The sequence below is a fragment of the Oryzias melastigma genome, linkage group LG2, assembly GCF_002922805.2.
Source record: "Oryzias melastigma strain HK-1 linkage group LG2, ASM292280v2, whole genome shotgun sequence".
NCBI classification, from domain to species: domain Eukaryota; kingdom Metazoa; phylum Chordata; class Actinopteri; order Beloniformes; family Adrianichthyidae; genus Oryzias; species Oryzias melastigma.
This window is the reverse complement of record NC_050513.1, coordinates 3,924,970-3,934,816: the sequence shown is the minus strand read 5'-3', so window position 1 is coordinate 3,934,816 and position 9,847 is coordinate 3,924,970. Positions and strand designations below refer to the sequence as shown.

The window sequence follows — 9,847 nt, the reverse complement described above, 5'->3', positions numbered from 1 at the left end:
ATGCTGAAGACAGGCTTAGATGGAGGAAACTGATTCGCTGTGGCGACCCCTGAAGGGAAAAACCGAAAGGAAAAGAAGAAGAAGAAGATATATATAATATATATACATAATAAACATAATATATATCATATTAATAATCTATTGAAAATATTAAAACATACTTTCTTTGTCACAGACAATCAAGAAATCTCTTTTTGTAGTAAACAAATGACCAAACTAACAAGCTGTCGCAGCAGAAACACTTGATTTCTGTTTAAAAATGAGACAAATCTATGGATGAATGAATCCCTAACCCTAACCCTGAAGACAGAGTGTTTGTGAGCAACAATTTATACAGCTCTGATCTTTTGAAGCTCGACTGACTGCAGTATGATGGTCTTTAAAGCGCTCTTCCAGTGCTTTGAATATACATAACAGCAGTTTTATAACTTGAAAAAGGTCATGCTACTATAAAAAGTCATTACTTGCATTTAAATGTAAATGTCTGTGCTTCAGAGTGCACCCACATATAGAAAAGCACTTCTCAGCGCGTCGCGGATTACCCTTACTTTATATCCCTCCGTTTGGAGGGTCAGATTTAAAAATACATTTCCTGGACACACTTACATTTAAACTGCCCCTTCAAATGGAGGGGAAGGGAGAAAAGAAGAATTGTGATCAGGCCCTTGGAGAACATTTGGTTTTTCTTTGATCAGTTGCAGATTTTTCCTGGTGATCACAAAGCCTAAACTTTGGCCTATGATTCCATCTTTGATTCCATCTACGATTCCAATGAGTTGATGGTGTGCAGCTTTGTTGCCTTCTTTCAAACATAATTGTGGAACCGCAGAAAAAGGAACAAAAAAAGTTTGTTGTGACAGCATCGTCGCCAAGTATTTGTCAAAGTGCACTCCACGTCGTTCTTCACCAAACAGCCTACCGTGGTGATGAGGAGGGCAGATGATGAACTCCAATGGCTAAAGACCAGTTAGAGTAGGTTTGTCTTTTACGGTGTTATCAGATCTCAGAGTTTGAACAAACGTTCCTGAGGGACCAGTCGGGCAAACAGAATAAAAAAAGGGTTCAAACAAAAGAACGACAGGCCTTCAGAAGGTCTGTATCTCTGATGACCTTTAGCTTCGGCCTTACCTTGTTGGAGACCAGTTTGACGTTGCCTGAGGCCAGAGCCACTGCAGTGTCAGCCATGACTTCTGCTTTAATGGAGCCCAGACCCCCAGTGGCACTGGTCTTAATGAAGCTGTCCAGCACCACATCCAACAGGTCCGTTATCTGAGGAAAGACGGTCGCAGGTCACACAGCGTCCACCAGTCTTGGCTGTCATTGTGTCCATCTGGAGGACTCACCTGGCCCAGGCTTCCCCAGATCTTGGCTTGAATGGAGGGATACATCTGCTTCTCATTGATGGTCATGGTAATGAGTTTGTCGAGGATGGCGGTGACACGCTGGCGCTTGGCGTCATCATTATGTTTGCAGAAGCGGACGAGGTTTAGCAGCCAGGGTGTCATGTACTCCAGACAGAGATGCTTTAGCTCAATACCTGTAAGCGGAAGACATGTGAATAACCGCTCCAAGGGGCTTTTGCTACACAACCACTGGTCTGGGGGTTCTTGGATCTGTACTGGCTCACAGTCTTATGAGGACTGTGAAAACTATTCGTTGTATCAAGGGCCCCAAACCTGCCACTAGTGTCATGGAAGACTAGTGTCTCTGAGGTGATGCAGAACACGTACTGGACTTGCTGAAGCCAGAGATGCACTCCTCCAGAAACTCTAGAGTCAGATGCGGCTCATTGGCTGCCAGCGTCTTGCTGATGGAGACAATGAAGAGGGTGTTGTTGGCTGGGATGCAGAGGCCGGAAGTCTCCAACAGCTGGCCCTCAATCTTCAAGTTGAAGGTGCAAGTCAGAGCGCACAACAGGTTGTAAGCTGCAGATCTGAATGTGGGATAAGTGATAGGTCAGGGAAGAGGAAAAAAACCAGCAGGTTTCATCCAAATCAAAATCAAAACTTAAGAAATGGGTCTATCAGAGAACAAAATTCATTCATTTGACATGTGTCAAAGTCGAGGCCCAGGGGCCGGATCCAGCCCGCTGGGTGATTGCATCTGGCCCGCCGGGTGATTATATCCAGCCCGCCAGATCATTCTATATTTTTGTTAATAATGACCTGATGTTATCTTGTGCTGGTAACATATTGCAACACATTCTCATTTCCAAGTTGTCACATATTGATGCATGGTTAGGGACCCTCTGTGCCAAAATTGACATTTTGGGAATACTCAACTTGTTGCTTCTTGATGTCCAATTTGATCAAGGCTCCCCGACCTCAGGGCCGCAAACTGGTACTGGGACGTGGATCGAATTAGTATCTTAACCCTAATCTTAACCTGGTTCTAGACAGTCAATACCGGACACGGATCAGTACTGGTTCCGGACGCGACCCAGGCTAGGATAGGGTATCGGTACCGGCTGCGTCCCGAGGTTCGGTTCGCGTTTGAAAGTCACATTTTTTAAGTTTTAAAAATGTAGTTTTAGTCTACATTGGTGTGTTTAGGATTTTGGCCCCCTGTGTGATTGAGCTTGACACCGATGTTCTACATATTTTGAAGGGGGGGTACCTTTTTAGAGTTTAGACTGACTGTCTTCAGTGAGTAATTCTACAAGTTTGAGTTAGTCTTTTGTTGCACCTTCCTCTAACCCCAACGCTTGTCCTCCTAACCCGGTTAGTGAACTGGTAGTTTTGGCTGGTCAGATAGCAGACGCCACCACCCTGGAGGACTGACCTGAGGCTGGGGTCGGAGCTCCCCAAGTTGAGTAAGGCAATGTTGAGCAGAGTCCCAGGCACGTCTTTGGGTCGAATTTTTGTGTGCTGCGGGATGGAGTCAGGCTGAGACAACTCCCAGCGTGTCCGGATGTGAATTATGGACTGCACGATGGCGTCGCACTCCTGATGCATGAAGGTCAGAGGCGTGCCCTGGTTGGCCATGGTGAGGGTGAACTGGCTCTCATCCACCAGACAGATCTCTTCAATCTCCGAGGCGTAGTAAACGTCGTTGAGGAACACAGGTTGACCAAGTACCCGAGTCCGCTCAGCTGAGGTCACCTGGACCGCAGTGGAGCCAACCTGATCAGAGACAACACCGTGGTTTAGGAAACAAGTTCAGATCTTTAGGATCAAAGTCAACCACCTCAGTTTACCAAAAAACTGAACTCCTTCCAGCTTCCCCCTCACCTTTATTGACACCTTGGTGTCCTTGTGAGCCAGCTTGAGAGCATTGTGGAACACTTTGAGGTCTTCTTCCAGGGTAAGCGTGGCTGCTGGTAGTTTCTGCTGGTCTGGCTCAATGTGCTCAGCCAGCTTAGCAGGAGAGTCGATGAACTGGAGCCGCTTGCTGCCCTTCAGGCCCGTCAGAAGACGTTCGTGATACTTGGTGTACTCCCTCACCCAGGTGTTGCAGTTGTAGACGTACACAGCTGCCACGTTCTCATACGCAAAGCCAGGAAAGACCACAAACCACTTGGAAAGGAAGTCGGTCTTGAAGCGGTTGCTGGGCCCAACGTGAGTCAAATCAACCACAATCTCATAGGGTTTGGCATAGTAGGGTTTGAGGGTAAGGAGAACGTGGTAGATGAGCAGGTCTCCATTGATCTGGCCAGTTTTAAACCTACGGAAATGAGACAGACAAAAACAGAACAAACTCATTTAAGATCCTTTCATCTGCGGTAGAACATTTCTGAGAAACAATGCCAGCTCACTTTCTTTTTTCTGCCTTTTTTAGAGGTTCTCAGTCTGATATCAAAACTCACCAGCTGATTGAACACCAAGTTCCAGGACGCCATTGGTCTATTCAGTGTTTTTTCTGACACCCAGAGGTATGGAAGAACTAAAGTTGACACTGACTTCTCTACAACTCAACTACCAAGCTGTATGTGATGTCTTATGTTCGCTTTTATTCCAGAACACAATGGACACCTCAGAACTCCTGCTGCTGCTGCTTCTCCAGCCCCTGATCCTCGGTGTTGCTGATCCAGACCACCACCTTTCTACTGAGCAGACTTCTGCAGCCACGTCTGTTGACCACGGTGTCAGCACAGCATCCATAGAGCCCAGCCCAGAAACCACAGACTCCACCAGCAACACTGAACCCTATCGTGGGGACTGCTTGATTGACACTGAGATGGGTTTGGTAGCTGTTGGGTCAGCAGGAGGGTTGATTGTCTGCTTGTTGGTTGCGGTTGGGGTGCTAACATGTCAGGTCTGCGTCCTTCAGCGCCGTGTTTATGTCCCCCGAATCTCAAGGTCCAACATGGACCTGGTGAGCTCTGCAGGGTACTGGGCCTCGGACAGAAGGGAGAGCGGAGGAATTGTTGGACCATGTGACACCAGTGTCATCCTTGAGGAAGTCCGAGCTGACAGCAGCGCAGAGGAGGAGCGGCAGCCTGACACACAGGGGACGGCGGCGGGATACAACGGGGGCTCCACAACAAAGCCGCTCCTTCCAGAAGAGGAGGCCCTGCTGACGTCCAGCTCCAAAGATTCCTGCTTGGAGATCCCCAGAGATTTAGAAGACACCCCCCTTGTTGTGTAAAAGGGCTACTTCCTCCTGGGGAGACCCAGGCCTGGCCTAACCAGTTTTCTGTTCTGATGGACATTAACCTAGCACACCTTCCCGTTTGTTTCCAGCTGGTTCATCTCAGTATAAAGCTGACTGAAGCCATCCTGGAGCTCAGAGCTGCTGTAAACACTAAACCAGTGTGCAAACAGAAATAAATCCAGTCATTACAGTCTTAGAACCATAACAGCGTATGAAACAGCCTTTAATGACAAGCCTCTGTTTTTTATGTCAAATGTGCAAAGACTTGGTTTCATACTTAGAAAAGCCCCGTTTTCTCCTTGTTTACACAAGTTTCATTTAATAACCAAGTTTGAGAGATGTAAAATTATGTCTGCCACCCCCAACCCGCTGTAAATAGGATACCTGCATGTTTTGAACTGATAAACAAAAGAACAAGAAGCATGTTTAAGAATTTACAGTTTAATCAGGGTGCATGTTGTTTGGCACACATTGTTGTTGCAGAACAGCTTAAGTGGCAGAAAGCAACAGGACCCTTAACGAGGGTCTGAGCTCAATTCAGGGTGTCTTCTCTGACCTGATAAACTGAGAGTCACAAAAACACAGATTCTCTCCTTACATCACTGCTGCTGTTAACCACCCTGCACCTTCACACCTCCACAGACACAGCACCATCAGGTTTTAAATAAATTATTGTAATTAGTCGACTAATCCCCTATTATTTTTTCCAATAAGTCGATTAGTCATGCATAAACTGGATTAAAAACTCACATCTTAACCATCATTAAGCTTTAAAATAACTACAAATAAAGACAATTAAGACGATAGTTTATTAAATTGAATCCTGCAGCTTTTTTCCTTCATAAATTTCTGGTATTAATCAAGATTAAATCAAATGAGGTCGACATCTGAAACAATGGACTATTTTTCACTAAAGATAAAGTTTTGGTCTCTCTGACTCAAATATAACTAAAGTCCATTGTGTGGTGCTGAACGGTCACAACTATTTAGCTTCACTGCACTCTGACTCTACAGAATTCCAAACAACAATGTTCTTACTCGATGCAGGAAAGTTAACATTTCTCCATGTCTGCAGAAAGACTTGATCTCTTCAGAGAGCAGATGTTCCTTCAGCAGAGACATTTCAGTCTGATGGGGTCGAGGTCACAGGGATGCACACGAAACATTTAGAGGAAACGCCCATCATTTTTACTCCATCATTAAAGAAGATCATCTTTTTTAGCTGTTTTGCTCTCTGTTTGCACTAATGTTAGCTTATCTAGAGCCTGGTCCCTCTTCAGCGTTATCATACTCAGTCACAGCATGTTTCCTCCTCAGGTGTTCATGCATCACCATAGTGCTGCTGTGGAATACAAGTTCTGCCTGGCAGACATCGCACTGAACACCTTTTTTAAAACATTTCCCACTTTCAAGCTCTGTTGCCATGTTGTTATGGTTCCCCAGGCCTTCTAGATCTCCCTGTGACATCACTACTGACTGGATTAGCACCACTGCGCATGTGTGTCACAGAGAATGGCAGACAGACGCAGCATTAGAAAGCGAGCACCGTAATTTTGAGATAAAATTTAATAAAAATACTTAATAAAACGACTAAATGACTATTAAAATGGTCGATGAGTCGATGACTGATTGACTTAGTGTGGCAGCCCTACAATGATGTGAGAAACAAAACATCTGACCCTTTCCAAAATCGTTTTAAAGTAGACCTGCCAGTGACTTCCGAGTAGTCGGCAGCTTCACGAAACCGCTCTCCCAACATAACAATTACTTATCCCATTTAAACTCGAAAATTCATCTGCTTTTTGCTATTGAACATTGATCAAAGGGATAAGACATATATCAGGCCATAAAAGTGTGTGAAAATGCCGAAAGCCCAAGAGAAAAACGGTGCGGTCGCGAACACCGGATCAAGTTACCAGCAGCATGGAAAGGCACAGGAATTCCCCTGAGGTAATTATAAAAGAACTTAAAGCAAACCTCAAAGGGGACAAGGAACGCCTGGAACGCAACATTGTTCAACTCGGTCAAGAAACTAACAGTAAACTGGACAATATTCCGTCCGAAGTGCAGAATCTGTCACAAAGAATAGACGTAGCGGAGTTGCGTGTGAGTTACGTGGAAAGCTGGGCGGAGAAGGCGACTGCGGCGCTCTGCACATGTCTGAACAGCAGCAGAAGCTTCAGGTCAAATGAACCGACCTGAAAACCCGATCACGAAGAAATATCATCTGTGTCTTCGGAGTTGGAGAAGGAGAAGAGGGTGCATCAGTCTCCCAGTTCCTGGAAAAGTTTTTTAGGAGTCAACTGTCTCTACCAGAAGACCTGGACCTGAAAATCCAGGCTGCTCACCGCTCCCTGGCAGGCAAACCTAGTCCTGATGCACCTTATTGTAAATTTTTGGAATTTACAATCAAATAAATTATATTAAGAGAAGCATGGAAAAAAAGGAAAGATGCAGGTCGGTACCAGATTCATTTACTTTGATCGTGATTATTCATCAGACGTTGTCAAAAGCGCAGAGTACAACGCCATCAATAAAGATGGAGATGTCAAAGAGATTGTTGACTCCTGTTTCTCTGATCATCTACCCGTTTTATTTGACTTTGATCTTTCACTGCTGCCACCTGACTCGAGCGCCCCTGCGCGCTCTCGCCGTCTGATTAACGCGCAGACTGCGCAGCAGTTTTCAGCGGCCTTTTCATCCTCTGAGCTCTCCTCCCCGGATGTCCAATATGAAAATGTTGATCAGCTCATGGAGGTTTTCAACACAATCTGTACGGGAATTTTAGATGCAATCGCTCCGTTTAAGACTAAACGCTGTAAACCTGCTCCCGAGCCTTGGATCAATGAGCACACTTGCGCGCTCAGACGCTCCTGCCAAAATGGAATAAACACAGGCTCTACATTTCTTTAGACATTTTTCAAAACTCTTTGACTGAGTATCAGACTGCTGTGAAAAGTTAAAAAACTCAGTTCATGTCCAATATTATGTCTGAGAACATTAGCAAGCCTAAGATCCTTTTTAACTCTTTAAAATCTCTTTTAAGTCCATGTGATTTATCTTGCCTGACTCCTTATGTTTCACTCTGTGACCAGTTTTTAAAGATTTTTATTGACAAAGTCTGTGCTGTCAGGATTTTACCCTCTGCTTTTTACCCCAGACCCTTCTGTTTTAAGTTCACCACCTGCTGTTTTAGAGCATTTTTAGTCTGTCACTCTCTCCCAGCTTTCTGAGATTATTCAGCACCTGAGGCCCTCCCACTTCCCAGGTGACTGTATCCCCCCCAGACTCCTGAAGGATGTCTTTGATACTGTAGGCCCCTGGATTCTTTTTCTTATTAACACTTATCCTGTCTCGGGCTCTGTACCAGCTGCCTTCAAACATGCTGTTGTGCAACCCCTCTTAAAAAAGAATAACTTGGACCCTAATGTTCTCTCAAACTTTAGGCCAATCTCCAAGTTATCTTTTATTTCTAAAATTTTAGAGAAAGTTGTTTATCTTCAACTGCAGGATCATCTACAAAGTCATGATATTGTTGAGAAGTTTCAGTCTGGTTTTAGATCTTGTCATAGCACTGAAACCGCTCTCCTCAGGGTGTGTAATGACCTGCTTTTAGCTGCTGATTCTGGGGTCTCCACTGTTTTAATTCTTTTAGATCTCACTGCTGCTTTCGACACAGTGGATCACAGTGTTTTATTGTCCAGATTGGAGCAGTCTGTTGGTCTGAAGGGTTCAGCGCTCAGCTGGTTCAGCTCTTATTTATGCAGTAGGAGTTTTTCTGTCCAACTCGGACAGTTGTATTCATCAGAGGCTCCACTTGATCATGGTGTACCCCAGGGCTCAGTTTTAGGCCCTCTTTTATTCTTACTTTACCTGTTGCCACTGGGGTCCATTTTCAGAAAACATAATGTCTCGTTCCACTGCTACGCAGATGACGTCCAGATCTACCTTCCTTTAAAATCTGGTGGAGCTGGATGTCTGGACAATCTACAAAGATGCCTAGCAGACATAAAATCATGGATGGAACTAAACTTCCTCTGCCTTAATGAAAGCAAGACAGAGGTTTTTGTCTTTGGTGAAACCGACCAGCTGACAGGTTGCTGCAGTGCTGTTGGCCCCCTGAACCCTTCAGACTTTTATCAGAAATCTTGGGGTAAATCTTGACAGGCATTTTAAATTTGACAAGCAGGTCAGTGCAGTAGTCCGGTCCAGCTTTTATCACTTGAGGCTAATCAGCAAAGTTAAGCCTTATCTTCCTCCTCATGCATTGGAACAAGTGATCCATGCTCTGATCTTTTCCAGACTGGACTACAACAACTCCTTTTACACTGGCATTGACCAGTCTCTGCTCCGCTCTCTCTAGCTGGTCCAAAATTCAGCTGCCCGCCTGGTAACGGGGACTAGATGGTGTGAGCACATCACTCAAATTTTACGCTCTCTTCACTGGCTGCCTGTGTCTTTTAGGATCGTTTTTAAGATTTTACTTCTGGTTTTTAAATGTCTGCATGGTCTGGCCCCTCATTGTCTTTCTGAACTTTTACATTTTTACCGTCCGCGCCGAGTCCTCAGATCTGAAGATCAAATGTTTTTAACGGTTCCAGGACTCGTCTTGTGACCAGAGGAGACAGAGCCTTTTCAGTTCCTGGTCCCAAGCTCTGGAATGCGCTCCCCCGTTCTGTCAGGTCGGCCAGTTCTGACAGTGATTTTAAGTCACTTTTAAAAACGTATCTTTTTAACCAGGCTTTCAACTCCAGTGTGCAGATTTAGTGGGTCAGCTAGTTTTTATTGTTTTATTGTACCTCATTTTGTCATTGTTTTAATTGTTTTATTGCTTTTATTGTTTCTCTTTGTTGTTGTTTATTGATTTTATTTCTTTGTTCAGCACTTTGGCAGCATCACCTTTTATAAGTGCTTTACAAATAATAAATTGATTGATTGATTGATTGATCACTCATATCAAGACTGAACAGATTAAAATGAGTGACATACTTGCTAGATTTAACTGGATTGCGAATACTGGTGGTGGATTAGGGGAACATTCACTATTTTACCAAAAGTACAAAAGCATTGCCTCACCTGCCTTAACTCAGATATAAATTGATGTGCCATCCCATTCCTAGCCCATAGAGTTCAATATGATGCTGGTGCACCTTTTGCAGCTATTCCAGCTTTAACTCTTCTGGAAGACTGTCCACAGGTTGAGGAGTGTTTCTAGGAATTCTGGATCATTCTTCCAAAAACTCATTGGTCCGGT

At 44.6% G+C, this 9,847-nt stretch overlaps 2 protein-coding genes across 2 annotated transcripts in view; one reads left to right on the top strand and one right to left on the bottom strand.

Moving 5' to 3' along the window:
- The window catches only part of LOC112159938 (neurofibromin), a gene marked incomplete at its 3' end in the record, with an annotated part of 20,566 nt that extends 16,850 nt beyond the window's left edge, over positions 1 to 3,716 (bottom strand). Inside the window, 5 exon segments of the mRNA XM_024294200.2 lie at positions 1,129 to 1,269; positions 1,344 to 1,537; positions 1,731 to 1,933; positions 2,782 to 3,122; positions 3,231 to 3,716. Of these exon segments, the coding sequence (XP_024149968.1) occupies positions 1,129 to 1,269; positions 1,344 to 1,537; positions 1,731 to 1,933; positions 2,782 to 3,122; positions 3,231 to 3,701 (1,350 nt within the window).
- LOC112160107 overlaps positions 1 to 5,814 on the top strand; it is a 9,198-nt gene extending 3,384 nt beyond the window's left edge. Inside the window, exons 2-3 of the mRNA XM_024294478.2 lie at positions 3,778 to 3,871; positions 3,958 to 5,814. Coding sequence (XP_024150246.1) covers positions 3,964 to 4,587 — 624 coding nt within the window. The 5' untranslated portion in view covers positions 3,778 to 3,871; positions 3,958 to 3,963 and the 3' untranslated portion in view covers positions 4,588 to 5,814. The remainder of the gene's footprint in view (positions 1 to 3,777; positions 3,872 to 3,957) is intronic.
- Positions 5,815 to 9,847: the final 4,033 nt, after the last annotated feature.